Source organism: Ostrea edulis, chromosome 2, assembly GCF_947568905.1.
Source record: "Ostrea edulis chromosome 2, xbOstEdul1.1, whole genome shotgun sequence".
Taxonomy (NCBI): Eukaryota; Metazoa; Mollusca; class Bivalvia; order Ostreida; family Ostreidae; genus Ostrea; species Ostrea edulis.
Genome location: NC_079165.1, coordinates 64,708,602 through 64,730,995, shown reverse-complemented (window position 1 = coordinate 64,730,995; position 22,394 = coordinate 64,708,602). Strand labels below are relative to the sequence as shown.

The 22,394-nt window shown below is 35.6% G+C and overlaps 2 protein-coding genes across 2 annotated transcripts; both read right to left on the bottom strand.

Moving 5' to 3' along the window:
- Positions 1-2,321: 2,321 nt before the first annotated feature.
- On the bottom strand, positions 2,322-14,827 carry LOC130052285 (pleckstrin homology domain-containing family A member 8-like). The gene is made up of 11 exons (XM_056156757.1): positions 14,579-14,827; positions 14,291-14,407; positions 13,538-13,693; positions 12,230-12,354; positions 8,358-8,525; positions 7,859-8,190; positions 7,066-7,151; positions 6,218-6,276; positions 5,804-5,934; positions 4,812-4,944; positions 2,322-4,499 (listed from the first exon to the last, which is right to left on the bottom strand). Exons 1-11 carry the CDS (start codon positions 14,616-14,618, stop codon positions 4,302-4,304), a joined length of 1,545 nt encoding a protein of 514 aa, XP_056012732.1. The 5' UTR covers positions 14,619-14,827; the 3' UTR covers positions 2,322-4,301.
- Positions 14,828-17,774: 2,947 nt separating this feature from the next.
- On the bottom strand, positions 17,775-22,323 carry LOC130052289 (charged multivesicular body protein 4b-like). The gene is made up of 5 exons (XM_056156763.1): positions 22,104-22,323; positions 21,480-21,657; positions 18,813-18,918; positions 18,362-18,509; positions 17,775-18,211 (listed from the first exon to the last, which is right to left on the bottom strand). Exons 1-5 carry the CDS (start codon positions 22,279-22,281, stop codon positions 18,138-18,140), a joined length of 684 nt encoding a protein of 227 aa, XP_056012738.1. The 5' UTR covers positions 22,282-22,323; the 3' UTR covers positions 17,775-18,137.
- Between the last annotated feature and the right edge of the window lie 71 nt (positions 22,324-22,394).

Below are 22,394 nucleotides of genomic sequence, written 5' to 3'. Positions count from 1 at the left end.
CAATTGTTCCTTCTTCTATCTGACAGAATGTACAATTCTTATCATCTCTAATTTTGATTTTGAATAAGTATGAGTTTGAAGCTAAAATTTTGTTCAGAATTCTGTATTGAAACCACTGCAGTTTACAATTACTTGTAACTTTAAAGGGCAGTCTGAAGATCATTTTCCATTCTGTGTCATTTAATTCAAATATTTCATTCCACTTTCTTTTACCAGTAGGTTCTGTGCAGTTTTGATTGAGAAGAGTATAAAATTGTCTTGATTTTTTGCATCGTAGAAGAGTGTATATACTCGACATAATCAGAGGGTTTGTTAATTTAATTAATTTTTTATCAAACATGACTTTTTTCATCCATGCTTTAATAGCATTTATGACACTCATATATTCTAAAAAATTGATTTTTACTTTTGGATAAATGTTACAGAAAGATTCATAAGTCAGGAACAAACCCTCTTCATCAATAAGGTCATTAAGGTATTTAATATTATTGAGAAACATGGATTTATTAAGAAATGCTTTCCCACCCACAAGAAAGTTAGAATTGTAAAATATTGGAGTATCTACTGTTACTGTAAATGGATTTTGTTTAAGCTGTAGCTCAATCCAAGAATCAAATACATCAACCCAAAATTTGTTTTTCAGCGATGTCTTAATGTTTTTTATGTATTCTATTCCACATGTAGTAACTTTATTAAGATCTAAATTTGGTATAAAATTATGTAAACCCCTATCTGAAAAAAGGAGTTGTCTCATCCAAAACAATTTTAAAGAGGCTATAAAAGCCTTTACATTGATCATTTTTAACCCACCATCCTCATATTGCTTTACGATTACCTCTTTTTTAATTCTATGTTGAGAATGGCTCCACAAGAAAGAAAAGAATAGTTTATCTAATTCTTTACAATAGCTGTCATCAGGATTTGGAATTGCCATAAAAATATGATTTAATAGAGGCAAGACCAGAGATAACAGTAATTTTTCCTATTGGTGTCAAATGTCTTTTCTCCCATTGATTTAAGATTGATTTTATTTTGCTTAGCTTTGGCTGATAATTTAGTTTTGACATGTTCTGTAATTCTACATCAAAATTAATTCCAAGTAGAGTAAACTTACAAGTCCCCCAATTCAGATGAAAGTCTTTAGAAAGGGTATCCTGACTATATTTTTTTGATCCAATCCATACTGTATTGGTTTTTGAAAAATTAACTTTTAGTCCTGACATTTCAGAGAAGTGTCGCAATAAGATTTTATTCAATTGCCAATTATCAAGAATTGCATACTATTGCAACATTCACATATCCATTCATTGTATTCAAACCGCGGGGAATACTTTGAAAGGATGTAATGTTCATCTCACTATTTGAGTTGAATGCTTTTGAGATATCGTACAATACACATTGCATATCGAAAAGCCCTCGTACTAGCGAAAAAATAAACTGTGTAGTTTAATAATTTTATTCATAGATTCATATCCAAAATATTATGTTGCATTATGTATTATGTATATCGCTATTTAGTAATATAATGCATTGTCATTCAATTCAAACATCGAATCACGCATTATGTCTATTATGGTTGATACAAACAGCCACTGAAAAACAGTTTCGCAAGTTTAATAGCGTGTATGACGTCATTTGCATCGATGCATTCTTCACACCTGCGACGCATTGAACGAATCAGCTTATGTAGAAATGCCTGGGGAATGTCCCGCCATATGCGCAATAAATAAATAATAATAAAAATACACTTATATAGCGCTTTATCTAAAAATACTCTAAAGCGCTGTACAACATACTAAAATTTACAATTGATAATTAAAAGAAAAACCATAGAATACACAACGAATAATCCTTACACATATAAGCATGAATACAACATGCAATGAAGACGCAAAGCGTCCACCGTAGCAGGAAGTATGGCTCTTGACGTAAACGTCGTTCCATTTCATCACAAACCATGTTCTATGCAGTCCTTTGGATATGACCACAAAAACCGAGGTCCCGTGTCACAGCAGGTGTTGCACGATAAAGGTCCCTCCCTGCTCAAAGGCCGAGCACAGACTTAAATTTTGCAGCCTTTTACCGGCAATGGTGACGTCTCTTTACGAGTGAAATATTCTCTCGAGGAACGTAAAACAATATACAATCAATCAAACCTACCTGCCCAACATGTGATATGGGAGAATATGACAGTGGTTTTGACCTTTAATTCAATTGCTAAGAAGTTAGATTTTAAAGGTCGAACTGCTAGTTGAGTGTCTGACATTTCCGATCAAGTTCATAATTCTGAACATCTTTTAAAAGTACAAAGCCACAAAAACTAGACATAAAGTGGGTTTTATTGACAATTTATTATCACATGAATTTTTTTTCCTGTGTCTATATAAACAATATTAAAGAAATCTGTAACACAACCAAAACTAACCCAGACAAGTAACAATTTTGTCTTTATGTTACATGTTGTACATTTCAGACAATAGCTGAAATAAAGGAAACAGTTTTACTGATGATCATTTTGTTCAATATGTTACCAGGAAATACTACATGTATATATTTCCCTATTTTCTGTAATTTACATGTATATTAAAGCGGGTAATGGAATTTCATGAAGATTTGTATCTTTATCAATAAATAGTAAACAGATATTGTGCTGTTTAAATACAGTAAAGAAAAACAACATAAAAATAAATAATGATGCTATCTCCAAGGTGTCTTTAACAATGAATAATAGTCATCAAAAGAACACTTTGCAAAATAAATGTGCTGGAATAATTTTCCCTTATGAGGGCATACCTAGTAAAATATGTACATAAAACACAAGAATTGACAGATGTAACATATATCTTTAAATATAATAAATTAAAATAAACTCATTTTATATGCAAGTCCTTCTCTAAATCTTGGGCTGAACTATTTTCTTGAATCGGATAAATTTTCTTCCCACATACATCAAGTGATATAAATCGTTTAGTGTCTCATGGACCACAAATCATATAACAGTATTTCATTTGTAATCACAAATTTACAAAAGTACTATATATGACAACAGCCTCTCTAGTCCCCTAATGCTTTGAAGAAAAGACTAAATCTTCTGTTATTGAATACAGTTTCACCTAACTTGTCTACTGTTTACTGCTCTATGGAGTACTAGTACATAGCATCATAAGTGACAAAATTCCCCAATTTACTGAGTTAAAATGCTTACTGTTGTGAACATTTAGATTGATTGATTGATGTTTTCCGCCACACTCAACAATGTTTCAGTTACATTTTTCAGTGAACATTTAGAAAACAAGCATGGCTTTGTATAAACAAATTTTTTTTTCATCATGCAAGTCTAACGGAAAGATAAATCTATGGCATAAACATGAAATTTGTACAAACCTGTGCACAATGTTTTCTTAAAGAAAAACTAAAAATATAGTCATTTTAAGTAGAAATATAAAAATGGTGACAAAATGTCATGCTTATGATGTCATAATACCTATGAAAATTGAAAATAACAACTGTAGAATTGCATCAAGATCCTTGCACAAAATACAAATGATTTTGAAACGAAAGCACAACATTCAATTTCGGAGGGAACAAAAAGTCTTTATCATATATAGTCCTTTCACAAAATTATCTACACATATTGGATCAACAGCATTTCCCTATGGATGCATGGAATTAATAACATTGTAATTACGTACAGACAATGGACAGAAGTACCTATGAATGTTTTTTTTTTCTTCAACCAATATTTTTCACATTATAACTTTGACTAGGCTTACCATTGAAGACAGCTAAATGACTTGAAAGCCAAGAGAAAATGTTCCCTATACTTCATCAAAATTTTTCAAATTTTAGATTCTATCTGAACTGCAAAGATAATTCTGAACACTCGCTTTACCTTGCAGTCTTCTGAATGCTGATACCAAGACGGAAGCGAAAATGGTATTCGTATCTTGGTTGAGTAAATTAGATACCATGCCTAGGATACACAAGTTGGAAGAAACTCGAGTCCAACATGTACATGTATTAATTTCAATATTTATGTGAAAATATATTTAGCCTACAAACAGACTCCAAGTGCCCTTTTGTGAAAATTCCTGTTTCACTGGGATGGTGTTTAAATTGTTTTGGATATAATTGCATGTCACTGTTGATTGTAAAAAAAAAAAAAAAAAAAAAAAAAAAAGAGTAGAGATCCTTACATTTATAGTGACGCTGCCTAGTTCATGTGTTGATGTCATGAAATAGAGAGAATTAATAGAGAAGTAAACGTGAATAAACAGCTGTGAACACATATATAAGGGCTTTTATACCGACTCTTCATTGTCAAGGGTATGCACAGTGAAAAAATCATTTAGAACACGTAGAATTTCATCGAGAGCAGTGATGTAATTTTCCATGTCTGTCATTAAGGAATGTGTGAAGTCTGTCCCCTTATTCTCTCCTCCCGGAACAGCCAACAGAGAGATGAACACCTCACGGCTTGGCAAAGCCTTCACTGCCACCTGTCAAAACAGAGCAACAATCAAATGTGTATGGAAATTCAAAATATTAGCATATGTTGAAAATGGACAAAAAATATATTTGTGTGGTCATATCAAAGTACAATTCAAACTGTCTAATGTGACAGCTGTGTAGTTTGCTTCACCAAGAATTCCAACCCCAATTTTGCTTCTAAACTACTCTCTTTCCATTTTCTACAAGTAGCGTAATCCAACAACCTGTCTAATCCAACACAAAATTGGTCTCCAAAAGCAATGTGTTGGATTAGGCAGGTTTTACTGTAAAATAGTCTTACCAAAAGAGAATGTACTTACAGCAAAAACCCCTCTGACAACCCAGCCATGGAAGGGTTTTAAGGATTTACTGTAGGCATTGCCAGCAGCCAGTGACAAGTCTTGTTGATTGTTCACAATCTCAAGCAAGAATTCTTTGATGAACTGTAAACCTCTGTAACAACCACAAAGTGTACTTGAAATCAATTTATTCAAACAGAAAGTTACAGATTAGCAAATTAAATAACTGAACATGTATTTATTTCATTTGCATTTAAACTATTTCAAATTATTTTTCCAAAATACTGTAAACAACTCCATTATTTTATTTATAAAATCAGAAGTGTGACAAGTAAGTAATGTTCTCCATAGGTAAATACTTATTGTGATCTTGGTAGATACTTATTGTGATCTTGCTATATACTTATTGTGATCTTGTTAAAACTTTTACTGGCTTTAAAATTAATGTTGATCATAAAGTATTTCACTTTCAACTGCATCAAATTAAAGATAATCTAACTGCATCAAATTAAAGATAATCTACCATTGGTACAATATATGTACTCGAGGTTGAAATTGCAGCCTGCCCAACCACCTGAGACATTCTATTTCTTAGGAAGACTGAGACAAAATTTCATATGATGGCCCAGATGTCACAAATAAGGTTTAATTATTAGTAAATTTATTCATGTAAAATAATAAACATCACTAGACTGAACTGGCAGCTTTTAAGTGTAGCCAGCCCAGTAATTGGCTACCCTTATATGTATGTACTTAACATTGCCCAATCATCCCATGAAATGATCATTAATGACACTGCAAACTGCATGTAGTAAACCACTTTACCATTATTCATGGTAAAATTAGTTTGCAAATTTATATGTCCATGATGTACAGTTGAAAACTACAAACTGGCCTTAATTTCAACAAACTGCAAATCTCCACAAAGACTTCTCACACAGAAAAGAAAATTATGAACATTTGCAGTAGTATATGGATGTAGCAAAGTTATGACAGTGGATGTGGGGGGTTACCTTTTCATCCACAGAAGAGCTACTGTGGCAGAACTGGACATCCGATGCTGTTTACAATCCACCTCAATCATCACCATTTTCTGCAGCGTGGTGAATGACGATGTGTTTGTGGAATATTTCTGTTGTAGTTTCTGGAATAAGAATTCACCTCTTCTTCAACATAAAATGTATTGCATGACACAGGTCAATTTTCCAAATATTTGTGTCATCAATAAATATGGAGACTTTACTATTTATAAGTACATGTACAATGAATTATCTAATGACAAATAGAATGAATCTAGAACTGATACTATGTTCTCCCTGAATCAGTGACATGCTGAGTAAACACAGTGACACTAAAAATGTTAAATACAGTGTCAGTGTCATTTTCTCTACGCAATAGTGATGATCCTGAGATGATTCTAAACTCACCCTTATATTTCCCTGAAAGTCCATTTTTACTGGAGCAAATGCAGTGGAATTTAATTTGTCTACAAAGAACATTTTTGGATTTATTAATTCCATTTTTTTTATTACCAGTAAATTCTATGCAGTGCTTAAATCTGAAATTACATCTATCAAAATATTCAATCAACTTTTTAAAAACAAACAACTGTATGCATACTTATTTCAGCTGGTAGCAACAGTGTTAATTTTGTGGTTGTGCTAAAATACGTGAAATTCTATTCATTAACTATCATACACAGAAGCACCAACTCATGATTATGCCAAAATAGTTTGTCAGCTCCTATTGTGCCCACTTTTAAATATGTTTGTTTAACCCCCTTCCCCACAATCACACACTTTAACGCATATACCTTTGCCCCACAATCACGCATTTTAACGCATATACCTTTGCCCCACAATCACGCACTTTAACTCGATTCGACAGTCTTAAAGTATCATCTTTTATCAGAACTATCCACGATAAACTAACAGAATATATAACAATGGAAAACATAGTGAAGAAATGTGTTAAAAATTCTGAATTTTCATAAATCAACTCCAAAGCACTGTGGGAAAAAGGGTAACGTCATCATTGAGCAGCGAAAGCAAATGCTACTGTTACGTCATAGGCGGCGTGATAGGCAAAGAGTTAACACACATACTTTACATTGGTACATGCAAAAGTGAATTGCAGGTTTTCACATATAAGATCAATTGATTTTTCCCTATGAGGCTCAGTAGTATACTTAAGATCAGAAAGCTTTCCACTATCTTTCTGTTTGTATACATGTATGCATATCTTTCATTCTATCAACCAATAACAATGGACATACCAAATATAGGAACCATGCATCTACAAGCTGACAGGAAACGCTCTATAGGAATTCCACCATCAATTTCTAATTGTATATCCATAAAACTGAAATAATAATATTCAAAGATTCATTCAGTGATAGTGCATGCAGCCATCAGTGTAAGCATTTTTGTGAACTCTCTCACTGCCAAAGTTCCTTTACAAGATATCTTTCTGAGTCATCTCATCTACATGTAAGATCAGGATAGGCCTACAGCAAATGAGATGGACCACAGTGTTAAAAGAAAATAAACTGAAGTTTATTATATATGTTTTTATTAAAGATAAATTATACTCAAATGAATGATTTCTTTCACTTTATTATCAAACTTGCTCTTTTTTATCAATCTCTCCAGCTCCATCACCATAACAATATTTCTAATATCTTGGAATATTTGTCACCAGAATCAATGTAGTTGGCAGTAATTACAAGTTTAATCATTATTTATTACTTTGTAATTGGTAAACTTTACTTTGTCATTCAGTTATTACAGTAAACTTTGCAATTTCAAAGAATATAGAGATATGAATTAATTTTATCTGAATAAGAGTGTCATTCATTCTCTAAACAATTCAGTAGCCTGGCAATACACTCAATTAATCACATATCCTCTTTTACACATGTCTTTGAATATGTATGACATCTTGATCAATTTTGATTTATAGGATTGGACTACACTGATAAAATCTGAGATAAATTCAAGCTATCTGTAGCATGTTAATTCCCCACACTGCTAATACTGGGTAAATATACAGAGAATAATTACGCATACCTGCATTCCATTGCAGAGAAAAAATTTGGAATTTTTTCATCAATGGCATCCTTGAACTCTTCGTCCCCATTCTCCAAACTTTTTAAGGAAGCTGATCGTTTCAGGTTTTTGGTTAGAGAGTTTTGTTCGGGGGCTAGCAGTGTTTGTTCAGTAGTGAGTGTTTCTGTATCTAACACATGGTTGTCTTCCTTTGAATGTTCTAGTTGTGGGGACAGGGACATGGCAGATCTAGAACGAGGACTTAGTTTTTCTGGAGAACTGTCTGAAAAAGTCCGTCTTCTAGGTGCTGCTGTGGGTGGGTACTTGTCAGACACTGAATATGATCTTGAATCCTACATACAAAATAGCAAACAAAAATACCATACACTTCAATAGAACTTACGATGCTTTAACTTTTGAATATACACTATAAATCTACAAATTTTGATCTACCTTGCTATAATTTTTCCACAGTTTGATATCGATATCATACATACGTATAACATAGCACATACGATACCTTTTTTAGTGGAGGTTTCAATGTTATCAATGGGAATGGAGAATCACTAATGTGTTGGTGTGGGGACTCATAAGCAATGCTGGCATTGGCAATCTTCATACAGTCCTCCAGTGTGGAAATGAAGGTATCACATGTTGCACCTAACAAGGATGTAGCCTCATTCAGTTTCTGTAAAGAAAAAAACAGGTCTATACAATATAATGCAATATTATACAGTATGACTTATCAAGTAGTATTATTGACTGCTATAATATATGTATAAATCTCCAAAACTAAGTGTAAGATATTACAGTGATCAACAAAAGTACATTGCCCACAATACAAAATATTCCCATTATCTAAAGCTCCTTACTTTTGTTTAAAGAACAGTAATGAGTATATTGAATAACAAACTTTTGTATGCATTCCCTGCTATAAGAAAATGATACAACTTCCATACATAACAATAATTGAAAATCTCTTTAAATCTGATTAAAAATACTCTGAAAAAATGTAAAGATTCACTATAAGCCCTATAGTTCCATAATACATGTACATTAATAGAGTTTAAAAATTTCAAATTGCTGATCAAAAGATTTTTGTCCACCAAAATTTCTTTCAGACCGATGGAGACTAAATTAAATTTCATTTTAGTCTGCCTTGTCCCCACTTTTACCTGTAGGTATATGCCCTGTGTTAATTGTCCCTCACTTACACCTGTAGGTATATGCCCTGTGTTAATTGTCCCTCACTCACACCTGTAGGTATATGCCCTGTGTTAATTGTCCCTCACTTACACCTGTAGGTATATGCGCTGTATTAAGTTTAGTCTGCCTTTTCCCCACTTACACCTGTAGGTATATGTGCTGTATTAATTGTCCCTCACTTACACCTGTAGGTATATGCGCTGTATTAATTGTCCCTCACTTACACCTGTAGGTATATGTGCTGTATTAATTGTCCCTCACTTACACCTGTAGTTATATGTGCTGTATTAATTGTCCCTCACTTACACCTGTAGGTATATGTGCTGTATTAATTGTCCCTCACTTACACCTGTAGGTATATGCCATGTGTTAATTGTCCCTCACACCTGTAGGTATATGCGCTGTATTAATTGTCCCTCACTTACACCTGTAGGTATATGTGCTGTATTAATTGTCCCTCACTTACACCTGTAGGTATATGCGCTGTATTAATTGTCCCTCACTTACACCTGTAGGTATATGTGCTGTATTAATTGTCCCTCACTTACACCTGTAGGTATATGTGCTGTGTTAATTTTAGTCTGCCTTGTCCCCACTCACACCTGTAGGTATATGCCCTGTGTTAATTGTCCCTCACTTACACCTGTAGGTATATGCCCTGTGTTAATTGTCCCTCACTTACACCTGTAGGTATATGCGCTGTATTAATTGTCCCTCACTTACACCTGTAGGTATATGTGCTGTATTAATTGTCCCTCACTTACACCTGTAGTTATATGTGCTGTATTAATTGTCCCTCACTTACACCTGTAGGTATATGTGCTGTATTAATTGTCCCTCACTTACACCTGTAGTTATATGTGCTGTATTAATTGTCCCTCATTTACACCTGTAGGTATATGTGCTGTATTAATTGAATATCACTAAAGGAAGAAAAGCATGTATTCTGTGTTAGCATGTTTTTTATTAAGCTGTACAAGTTACATGTATATAAACTTTATGCAATTATACAATTAACTTTATCATGTTTATATAGGATTAAAAAGCTAATTTCCTCTTTATCTACTATCCAATTTGGATAATAAACATCCTATTTCAAAATATTCATGATCAAGTGTGCTGCAATCTGAATTTAGAAAGTAAACAATTATAGCAACATATGAGCGTAGATGACATGCAGACTGTTAGAGGAACACATTCGGCAATAAAGACAGGTAGACAGAGATCGGAGTAGCTATGGGTCCGAGATCGGAGTAGCCAGGGGTCTGAGATCAGAGTAGCCATGGGTCCGAGATCGGAGCATCCATGGGTCCGAGATCAGAGTATCCATGGGTCTGAGATCGGAGTAGCCAGGGGTCTGAGATCAGAGTAGCCATGGGTCCGAGATCGGAGTAGCCATGGGTCCGAGATCGGAGTAGCCATGGGTCCAAGATCAGAGTAGCCAGGGAAAAACACTGAGCAATGGTTGTGTGAAGGGAATTTAAATTTCATGTTTAACATCATTTCTAATACGACTACATATTGTAAACAAAATCCTCTTCCTCCATGATGTTTCTAATACTACCTTTCCCACATGCTTGCACACATCCATCACAAACATTAAACGATTACTCCACCATGAAAATGCATTAGAAAATCACCGTTTTCCCCTTGTATTGAATACACCAGTATTTCATTAATATCAATTCATCAAAAATAATCAGTTTATTATTTCATATAGTTTATTATATTAAAATTTTTTTTGGTATGACATCCAAAAAAATACTTCATGATACGGTATACATTGTATATACATGTACCTTTAAAACACTACCAGGGTAATTTGCTACACAAGGATCTAACAATACTACAAAGAGTGGCTCTATGAAACACAATGATTTAATTAATATGACCTTCAAACATAATGTGAACATGTGTTACTCCTTCAAACCATAACTGGATATTATGTATATAATATACTAATATCTCATTGCACTCGATATACAATGGATCTTGCAACAAAAGTGATTTTACTTTACATATGAACAAGTCCTGGATAACTTTCCGTACCTCTACATTGACTGGATAACTTTCTGTACCTCTACATTGACTGGATCATACCTCTACATTGACTGGATCGTACCTCTACATTGACTGGATCGTACCTCTACATTGACTGGATCGTACCTCTACATTAACTGGATCGTACCTCTACATTGACTGGGTAACTTTCCGTACCTCTACATTGACTGGGTAACTTTCCGTACCTCTACATTGACTGGATCATACCTCTACATTGACTGGATCGTACCTCTACATTGACTGGATCGTACCTCTACATTGACTGGGTAACTTTCTGTACCTCTACATTGACTGGATCGTACCTCTACATTGACTGGATCGTACCTCTACATTGACTGGATCATACCTCTACATTGACTGGATCGTACCTCTACATTGACTGGGTAACTTTCCGTACCTCTACATTGACTGGGTAACTTTCCGTACCTCTACATTGACTGGATCGTACCTCTACATTAACTGGATCGTACCTCTACATTGACTGGGTAACTTTCCGTACCTCTACATTGACTGGGTAACTTTCCGTACCTCTACATTGACTGGATCATACCTCTACATTGACTGGATCGTACCTCTACATTGACTGGGTAACTTTCTGTACCTCTACATTGAATGGATCGTACCTCTACATTGACTGGATCGTACCTCTACATTGACTGGATCGTACCTCTACATTGACTGGATCGTACCTCTACATTGACTGGATCGTACCTCTACATTGACTGGGTAACTTTCCGTACCTCTACATTGACTGGGTAACTTTCCGTACCTCTACATTGACTGGGTAACTTTCTGTACCTCTACATTGACTGGGTAACTTTCTGTACCTCTACATTGACTGGGTAACTTTCCGTACCTCTACATTGACTGGGTAACTTTCCGTACCTCTACATTGACTGGGTAACTTTCCGTACCTCTACATTGACTGGGTAACTTTCTGTACCTCTACATTGACTGGGTAACTTTCTGTACCTCTACATTAACTGGATAACTTTCTGTACCTCTACATTGACTGGATCGTACCTCTACATTGACTGGATCGTACCTCTACATTGACTGGGTAACTTTCCGTACCTCTACATTGACTGGATCGTACCTCTACATTGACTGGGTAACTTTCCGTACCTCTACATTGACTGGGTTGCCTTCCTGAGTCACTGATTTGACTGAATGTACTTGTTGCATCAAGAGATCACAGTAGAGTCTTAATTCTGACTTCTTAGTCTTGATAATATCTGGGGAAACCTCTCCTGAATAATTCAAATGTGATAGCAAAATATTATATTGAACAATTAAAAAAAAAAAAAATACTTGTATTTTATTTAAAAGACATTTACGATTGCAGTTGAATATCAAATTCCTACACAATCATATTCAATAAAATCTGTGTTCAGGGTTCTCTGTAGGATTTAGTCAAGATGAGAACTGAATTCATGGTTTTTCAAAATTTCTTAGGTTAGGCCAAAATAAAATACACATGTGTTTTTCCTACTTCCCTTCCCCGAAAAGTAGGTAGGTAAAACATTTTATTTGAAATCTTAGTTTTTGATACACTTTGAATAGATATAATTAAAATTATTTTTCAAACATTTTGAAGATCAATAGTAGTTAATATGCAAATCAAAGAAACTCGAACGTGAAAAGAAAAAAATGCCAGTTTGAACATTGCAGATTTTTATTTTATTTACATATATTGTCAATAAAATCTTTAGGGTTGGCAGCAAAAAAGTAGGTAGGGTTGGGAAACCAGAAACACACATATTTTATTTTGGCCTTATCTTTGGGAAAGGGGGGGGGGGTATAGTTATTAGTATTAGTCACACTATCATATTTACCATTGTTTATAGCAGAAATTATTAGACTACTGTAGTACATATTTTACAATTAGAAATCAATTGATAGAATCTAATTAAGAGTATATTGCCATACAGGACTTTCAATAAGAAGTAAGTAAGCAGATGAATTGTTGATAATTTGAGGTGGGTCAAGTTAGCACCATAGGGCCTATTAGGCACAATATAAGTAATCAGGAACATTGTTACTCATAGTCACTAGTAAAATTGAATGACAAGATCTCCTGGTTAAACAAACAACTAATAGACCAGCAAAGGAGTCTTAAACAAAACAAGTGTGTATGTGCCTGGTAGTCTCTCTCCTTGTTTATCAGTTCACTGAAGCATGAACGCCTACGATTTCTGTGTAGACAATTATCAGTCCCATAATTATGATTTTTTCAAGTACTAAAGATCTTTTTTCTCCCAGGTTTTGCTGGAGTCTGAGGACGCATTGCAGACTCGGATTTATCTAATTTCTTGTGTTTTGAATAATTTTGCTACATCTAGGATGCAGATTGCTGCATTACAGAGAACCCCGAGAAATATAAAAAAATATCAAACAATGATAAAATTAGCAGATAAATAGTTTGTTTAAAACCTGCAGTGTCTTTAATCCTTCCATTGGTGAGTGAAGCTTTAGCAGTTCCCAATGAGACAAGCCATCTCTGTCTCTCTTGTGGATTTGAGGCTCTAAGATAGAAATGGGACTCTCCAGGAATGATCAAATCTAAGCGACATTTGTCTGTTGAGTGCACTGAAAGTAAATAAGGAAAAGATAACTTGTTACTTGCTTGAATAAGTGTACCTTATTTGAAAATGTATTCATCATCACTGAAACAAGAGTAACTGTAGTAAGAGTTGCCTTAACAACAGGTTAGGAACACTTCCCCAAAAGCAAGACCTTCTTTTCTAAAATGTAATTATCACTCTTTAGTGAGAAAATAAAAATTACCATAAACAAGTGTTTTGTTGTTTTGATTTTTAAAAAAAGACAAATCCCATGCAATGTTGAATAAGTGCAACACACTCAATGTTGCTTGAAATTACCTCTGTAAAACTGATAACACAGTCAAGAAACATATCAATGTTGCTGCATAAGAGAGAAGGCCGAAATCCAATGCACATCGTGTTTTTGTTTTGGTTTTTATACATGTACTTGCAGTAGTATCAGACATCTTAGCACTTTTTCATGTGAAACACAAGTAGATGTACTCCTCCGGTGTTTTTCTCAGCTACACGAGATATACTAACTTACACTTACTCAAGAGGGATAATCTCTGTTTAGATGATCTTGCTAGAGAGGAAGTATTCCCTACTTGATTAATGCTTTCAGTAATATTTAAGTACTTACCATTGATATCACATACGGCCATTCGAATTGACCCCTTACATCCATGATTTACTTCTTCTTGTGATTTATAATATGAAAGAATCCCATTGTCCAGCACAAACCACCGGGGCTGCCAACCTTATTTTCCACAAAAGGAAAAAAAAAAAAAGGAATAAAAAGGAAAAGCAACGATTTATCGACCGAAATACAATAATATATGTGATCGTGAAGATTGTTCACAAGATCTTTAAATTTGCCCTATAGGCCTATAGTACATGCACACTTCGATAATATCGTGCGTCAAGTTACCTGTCAAATAATTGGTCCATTTCAACAACACACCCTCCATATTGCGGAAATCAGTGGTAATACATCGCAAATCCTATACGCAAGACGACAGCATAACATGAAGCTTTAAAAAAGAATGACATGCTCACGTTCCTTGTTTTTCATCATTATGGACAAATTCGTCAGCTGTAGACATCACGCTGTTGGCCTTCACCCAAAGTTTCTGCCGTTGGTTCTCGTGGCATCTATTTCCGGTTGGTAAGACCAACTAATTCGGTCGTGAAATATTCGACTTGCCAGTGTATACAATTTTTTTTTTCTAATCGTTTTATGTCTATGCTAAATCAAGGGACCTAAAGTTGCTCATAGTTCTATTGAGGCTAGCACTGTTTGCATTTGACTCTGGAATGAGATTCAGAGGGCATTAAGATTTGAAAATATCAAAAGGAAAAGGTATGTACACTGTACAATCCGAGGGTTGTAGGCCTACCCTACTCATGACACACCGGCTGCCAAGATTCGTTTCTGATCTCCACAACTGGTCCAGGATAATCTCTGTGGGAACGAGATGGTTATTTATATTCGGTCATTCCTATCCCCTAGGAAAGACCAAATATGAATAACCCCCTCATAAATCAAACAAAAGCATTGCCTATAAAATTTAAGCACTAAATTTAAACCACAGCAGTAAAAGAAGCACTACAACAACTACAATGTATAACTTAGAATAAGGAAGAATATAATAAAAAGAATGAGGTTATGAAGTAGACAGTCGAGGGCCTTGGATAAGTCCGTTAGGATGGCAGCGGCATAGTTATTTTCGTCAAGTGCTCTCTTCTAATCCTCAGTAATTCTTAAAAGAGTAGACTGACATCCAAAGCCTGATCTAAAAGCTGCTAGAAAGGGATGGAAATTTCATTAAAATAGGCTGATAATTGACTGTTGATAGCATTTTCAAAGATTTTAGATATAGCTGGCAACACTCGAACTGGTCTATGAGTACCTTTATCTATAGTACATTGTTTGTCTTGTGTATTGGGACTACCTGTGCAATTTTCAAGGAGTCTGGAAAGAGAGGAAATCAAGGACATATTTATAAGCTTTGTAAGTGGTTTGGCAATAATAGGCTTTGTAAGATATAATACCTTGGGACCGCCGCGTTGGTGTAGAGGTTAGAGCGTTCGCCCCGCATGCGGATGGCTGGGGTTCGAATCCCGGTCGCGACAGACCTAAGTCGTTAAAACAGGTAGTGACAGTTCCATCGTCAAACGCTCGGCATCAGGTGTGAATGTCACGGGTTCTCGGAGATGACCTTAATTAAAAACGGATGTCCCGTGTCACGGTAGGTGTGGCACGCTAAACAACCCTCACTGCTCGATGGCCGCAACTGGTCTTGGTGACGCCTCCATATGAGTGAAAAATTCTCGAGAGAGACGTTAAAGAAGATACAATCAATCAATCAATACCTTGGGGGAAATCTCATCTAAACCATATAAATCTACCTATAGACCTATATACTGACAATCCGTAATCAATTCAAGAAATAAATGCTTCTCACAAGCATACTTTACGTTAGCGTGAAAAGATGAAAACGAACAGTGATCAATCTCGTAACTAGCACACGGAATACAAAGTTAAAAGCTGGGCAAACTTACACGGACCCCTGGACACACTAGAAGTGGGATTAGGTGCATGCCTAGGAGAACTAGGCACCCCCTGTCGACCAGCCATACCCGCTGTGAGGCGATATCTTGATCAGGTAAATGGAGTAATTCGTAGTCAAAATCAGTGGGTAAAGAACGGCAACTTGGCCGATTGAGAAGGGTAATGTAATCGAGGTTAGCCAAGTGAAGAACGGCCCATCGCATTGATATGAAGCACGTCAGACAGCATTTGACCCAATGATAGGTTGTATTTACAAATTAGATCGTTATAACGACCATGCTCATATGAAAACGTCACCATTACCGGTGAAGGGTTTCAAATTTAGGCATATGTTCGGCGCTTACGGCCTTTGAACAGGGAGGGATCTTTATCGTGCCACAGCTGATGTGACACGGGGCTTCGGTTTTTGCGGTCTCATCTGAAGGACCGCCCCATTTAGTCGCCTCTTATAAGCAAGAGGTACGAAGACCTATTCTAACCCGGACTCCAACGGGATTACTTTGAACGAGACTGTTGAAACCTCATTCATGAAAACCCGTTTCATGAAAAGTATGCTGGCGTGAAGCGCTGCAGTTCATACCCTCCCGTTGGGATCAGGGTTAGAATAGGTCCTCAGTACACCTTGTTTGTCGTAAGAGGCGACTACATGGAGAGTCCTTCGGAGTAGATCGCAAAAACTGAGGTTCCATGTCACAGCAGGTGTGGTACTATAAAGGTCCCTCCCTGCCGTAAGCGCCGAGCATAGATCTATTGATTTTAAAATCACGTTTTTGGTAAAGTGCATCTTATTTCTCAACTCCAATAAAAGTGATTTATGTAACCGCCTGGTTAGTGGTAACTCATTCATACTTAGATATTTTATTGAAAGTAGATATTAACGGCAAACTAACGACTCAACTTTATGACAAACGGGATGATTTCAGCTTCTCCATCGTCAACTTCCCATATTTATGTAGTAATATTCCATTATCACCTGCATATGGTGTTTATATTTCTCAACTGATTCGATACGCAAGAGCTTGTTCTGTGTATGGTCAGGTTTTTTTTAATCGAAGTTGTCTACTGACAAACAAGTTGATGGCACAGGGGTTCCAACAGTCTTGTTTATAATCAGCATTTCGCAAATTCTATATAGGGTCGTTATAACAATTTAGTTTGCCAATACAACCTATCATTGGGTCAAATGCTGTCTGACGTGTTTCATACCGATTGTTAGGCCGTTATTGGCACACTGATTTTGACTACGGATAGCTCCGTTTACCTGATCTAGATATAGGGCTCACGGCGGGTGTGACCATTCGACAGGGGATGCTTACTCCTCCTAGGCACCTTATCTCACCTCTGGTATATCTAGGGGTCCGTGTTTGCCCAACTCTCTATTTTGTATTGGTTATGGGAGTTAAGAGGTTGATCAATGTTCGTTATCTTCGCCTTCCATGTAAGCCAATTTAATTTCCTTTCTTAGAATATTCTTCAGATTCTACAGATTTTCAAAATATTACTGGCCTTTAACAGCAACAGTTCAGTCGTTTGAAATTACACTAATGCTATATGAAGACTATACGTATTTAATGTCAAGTATCTGAGATGAACGCAACACATGTAAGAATCGACTTATGCAAATACAGATTACACACACCGTGAAACTGATGTCGCACAGTACAATACAGATGAATAACGAGCACAAGTCACAGAATCCATTTTTCATACATCAACGTAAATCCTGAAATCTGTACAAACCACTACACAGCTGCATATTGATCAACTGCTTAAGTATGTCCCATACAGAGAACTTTGTAATTGAATTTCCGTCACTTTGCAGCTGAGACATTGTAAAGTTGATAACTAAGTGTTCTACACACTGGAAAGTGTCACTGTCACAATATTCACTAACATTTTGTTGAAGTATTTCCATTCAACTGCCAGCCCAGTCTGCTAGTTCACGAAGGCCATCGTCATCTTCCTGGCTCTTCTTTTCCTTCTTGCGGACTAAATGAAAAATAAAGATATAAATAGTACAGTATACTGAATTCTAGAACAAAAACATTTTTAAAAATTGGTAAAACAAAATTTATATGAATTTATCAAGAAATTGTTGAATTTTCAAATGCCTTGAAAATGTCTCAAAATAGCATTTACTTTTGGATGTTTCAGCTGGCAGAACTGGTTCATCCTTAGGTGAACGGGGCAACTTTACCGGGACTGGTTCTAATTTTAGTAATTCCTCCGTTAGATCATTAACTTCGTCTGTTTCCATCATTTGACGCAATTCTTCCTCCAATTCGTCCTGAAAAAAGGAGAAACTTTGTATTGAAAACGATGGATTAATTGATATCTGTTCTGATTTCATTTTTTTTTAAAAAGACGTCACCACTAGCTCAGTGTAGGTGAAGTGGAACGATATGGATTCGGTCCGATACAATAAGAGTTTCCATGACCGAGGTTTGGGTTTCAATGTTGATTTTGAAAACCCTCGAACTTTCACTGTAGTAACTGTTTTAACGATGGTCTGTTACGGTCGGAGCTCGAACTTATAACATATACCGCTCTACCGAATGAGCTACCACGGCGGTTTTCTGATTAAACTTACGTCATCGTCTTGACCAATGCGCATGCTTAAAGCTTCTTGTGCCTCCCGAGCGAGCTCTCTTTGCTCTTCTATGTCCTCCATCAAGGTGTGTATACCATCTACATCTCTGAAAAATTGGCAAAACAGCATAATAATTACCGAGTGACAATACTGTTTTACGTAACTAACATCACCTAATGACGATACTATATTGCGTGTACATGTCACCTAATGACGATACTATATTGCGTGTACATATCACCTAATGACGATACTATATTGCGTGTACATATCACTTAATGACGATACTATATTGTGTGTACATATCACCTAATAACGATACTATATTGCGTGTACATATCACCTAATGACGATGCTATATTGCGTGTACATATCACCTAATGACGATACTATATTGCGTGTACATATCACCTAATGACGATACTATATTGCGTGTACATATCACATACTGATACTGTATTTCGTGTGTACATATCACCGATATTTCCATTTCTAATGTTTGATTATTATTTTTTGCCTTTGATCTCATATCCACTTCCATATGAACCTACTGCAGATGTAAACAATACGCGTATAAATCTTGATAAATATAGTACATGTACGTCTATATTGATGACAGATCATTCAGACAGAAATGAAAGTAAAGTTTGAAAATACATGATGGTATGAACTGTAACACTTCATGCACGCATACTTTTCATGAACAGATGAAGCGCTGAGTTAACTCGCTTCATGGAATATGTTGATGTGAATCGTCGCAGTTCATACCTGCTTATATTTTCAAAAATGAAATGTATTTCTGATACCTGTTAAAGAACAATATTGTATTACGTGTACATATTACCTAATGATAACACAGTATTACATGTTCATATCACCGGATCAGGAAAAGGGTTTGGTGAATTGACATTCATACAATGCATTTTTATCATCGTCTTGAATGTAGCTTTAATTGATTGCTATTTCTATATTGTTGACACTAGCGCTATGGTTTCCATTGCAGTATAAATCAATTCAATCATAGACAATAAAATGTATATCATAAGAAGAGCTTAAACGAATACTAAGAATCAATATTCGCGGTTACTATTCTATTCGTATTCAAATATTCGTCAATGCCATATAATCCTGTGGGAATCCGGGTTAGAATAGGTTTTCATTACCCCTTGCTTGTCGTAAGAGGCGATTAAATGATTAAATTCGGATGAGACCGCAAAAACCGAGGCCCCGTGTAACAGAAGGTGTGGCACGATAAAGACCCTCCCCTGATCAAAGACCGAAAGCGCTGAACAAAGGCCTAAATTTTGCAGCCCTTCACCAGTAAAGGGTGACGTCTCCATATATGAGCGAAAAATTCTCAGGAGGAACGTTAAACAAGATACAACCAATCAACTAACGACATACATATTTATTATATGATTGAATAATTCCTAGCTCTCTCATTGGCTGAGATCCAACAATGTAGAAATCATACTACGTTATGTTTACCTGCACGTGACCTTCCAGGTGAACATAAGGAATTATTTTTTCCACATAGGACCAAAAATAGGTCGGGAACTTCCAATTTGACGTGATCGATTATACTTATTTTTGCCGTCCAATGAAATTCCGCGTTTCTCACTAGGTTCGGCTAAGATTTCAGCAGGTTTGTTTTCCGGTCTTGAAGGTTTTTTTTAATCATATAATAAAACAATTATTGCTGTTTTTGAGGTCAATACGATGATTTAGCCACCTTCGAAGTACAATATTCACCTCGCCTTTCGGGCTCGGTGAATATTGTACTCCTCAGGTGTTTAAATCATCGTATTGACCTCAAAAACAGCAATAATTGTATAATGTCATTTTTTAAAAGAAAGTGTTACTTTGTACGTTTCTAGATCACCAAAGGTTCTTTTAACTATGTGTACGTGCATTTGTTAATACGTCGATGTAGTTATGTTACTTGACGTAAAAATGTATTTTTTTAATAGATATCTTGTTATTTCAAGCTTAAATGACAGCTGGAGAAGTAATATAAAAAAAAGTTGACCATATGTTAATTCTTTGAGTTTTTCCCCTTTCAATCCAGGATCGGAGATAGTATCACACAGTTCATCATGTTAAATGGAAACTTTTTAAAAAGCCGATATATATTGATCAGATCTTTATATAAAAGGGAAGTAAGTGTGTTGTCGTTAAGAGAGAAATTACCCCCACACCTAGTCCAGTCAACTAGAGGTTCTGCGGCAACATTCTTGTTCTATGTACAATTAAGATTTTTTGTTTTTATTTTCATTACATTTTTTATTTTCAATTTCATTTATTTAATTTTTTTTTTATCACCGAGGTATATAAGGTATATAAGGAAAATAGGGATGTTAACCAAAACTTTCTTGTGGGGGTACCCCCACACCCAACTTTTCTCTTCCGTCACGACAAAATGACATGGTGGTGCGAAGTTTTACTGTGTTGTATTTTAATTTGTATGCAGGTATAAAACAAGTAACCGAATATTTTAAAGTTCGTGATTTACTATCCAATCGTTTCAGCTCTATCATTATAATTAATTTATACTGGTGTACAATTTTGTAAGTGATCGAGGGTTGGTTCTGGTTTAACTGGTTTATGGTTTTGTATAACACTCATTTAAATCAACGTGGTAAAACTGTAAACGTCCGTGGTACGTACAGTTTTAGATTGGCCTTCTGGAGGGCGTCCCGGGCGGTTTTCATCACCTGGAGCACAGTACTTGTGGTTCCCACATTTTCTAAATCTTCTCTTTGTAGTTCAATGGTTGACAGAGTGTTGTCTACCTCAGTCAACTGCTTTTCAAAGTTTTTCTTTTTCTTCAAGGCTTTTAAGGCCACTGTCCAAGAAGATTAACACATCTAAATTACTAAAACAATTTTGTTTCACTTAGGAGGTTTAAAGGAATATTACTGTAATTTCTTTCATGCGGATACGGAAATGTCTAGACCCATTACATTGTTTCTATACCTTGGTTTTTATATTCTAATACCATAGACCATATCCTGGTAAAATCTGTATACATATTGGCATATGTCGTGCTTCAAATACTTAAGTTACCGTATTGGTAAAAATGATCAACATTTCATTAACTCATACTTTGGTATCTGCTATCGCTCATTCTAAAAATAAATGACAAGGCAAGGATATATTTACCAATACATCATTAATAGCCTTGTTATTTGTTATGTCATATCGCACATGACACAGATGAAAAATATGTTAGATGTTTGGTAACAGATACTTTAAAATCAAAATAATACTAAAAGTAGAACATTCACCTACCTCGTTTGTTTTTGAATCCAGCATTTTTAGCCCTCTCCGTTTCCTCTTGAATTTTCTGCTCCAGATATTCAGATTTTTTATTTAACATTTCCTCCAGGTCCCTCAATTTTTGGATCGCGTCCTCTGTAGACACGTTTTCTTTCTTCCCCCAAAATCGGCTCCAAAACTTCGAGGCCATGGTGAATATAATGTCTCAACGAGCGACAACTCCAGTGTATTTATTCACTACGGGTAACATGTGACGCTGCGTCAAGGTGTTCAAGATAGAAACTTACAAGATTTTAAAATACC

Coding starts and splice junctions, on each gene's coding strand:
- LOC130052289 (XM_056156763.1), bottom strand. CDS start 22,281: ATGGCCTCGAAGTTTTGGAGCCGATTTTGGGGGAAGAAAGAAAACGTG. Junction 18,919..21,479: donor CAGAAGGCCAATCTAAAACT/GTACGTACCACG, acceptor CCAATTTTTCAG/AGATGTAGATGGTATACACA. Junction 18,510..18,812: donor GCATTGGTCAAGACGATGAC/GTAAGTTTAATC, acceptor TCCTTTTTTCAG/GACGAATTGGAGGAAGAATT.
- LOC130052285 (XM_056156757.1), bottom strand. CDS start 14,618: ATGGAGGGTGTGTTGTTGAAATGGACCAATTATTTGACAG. Junction 13,694..14,290: donor GGCCGTATGTGATATCAATG/GTAAGTACTTAA, acceptor ATTTACTTTCAG/TGCACTCAACAGACAAATGT. Junction 4,500..4,811: donor TTGTCAGAGGGGTTTTTGCT/GTAAGTACATTC, acceptor CTGTTTTGACAG/GTGGCAGTGAAGGCTTTGCC.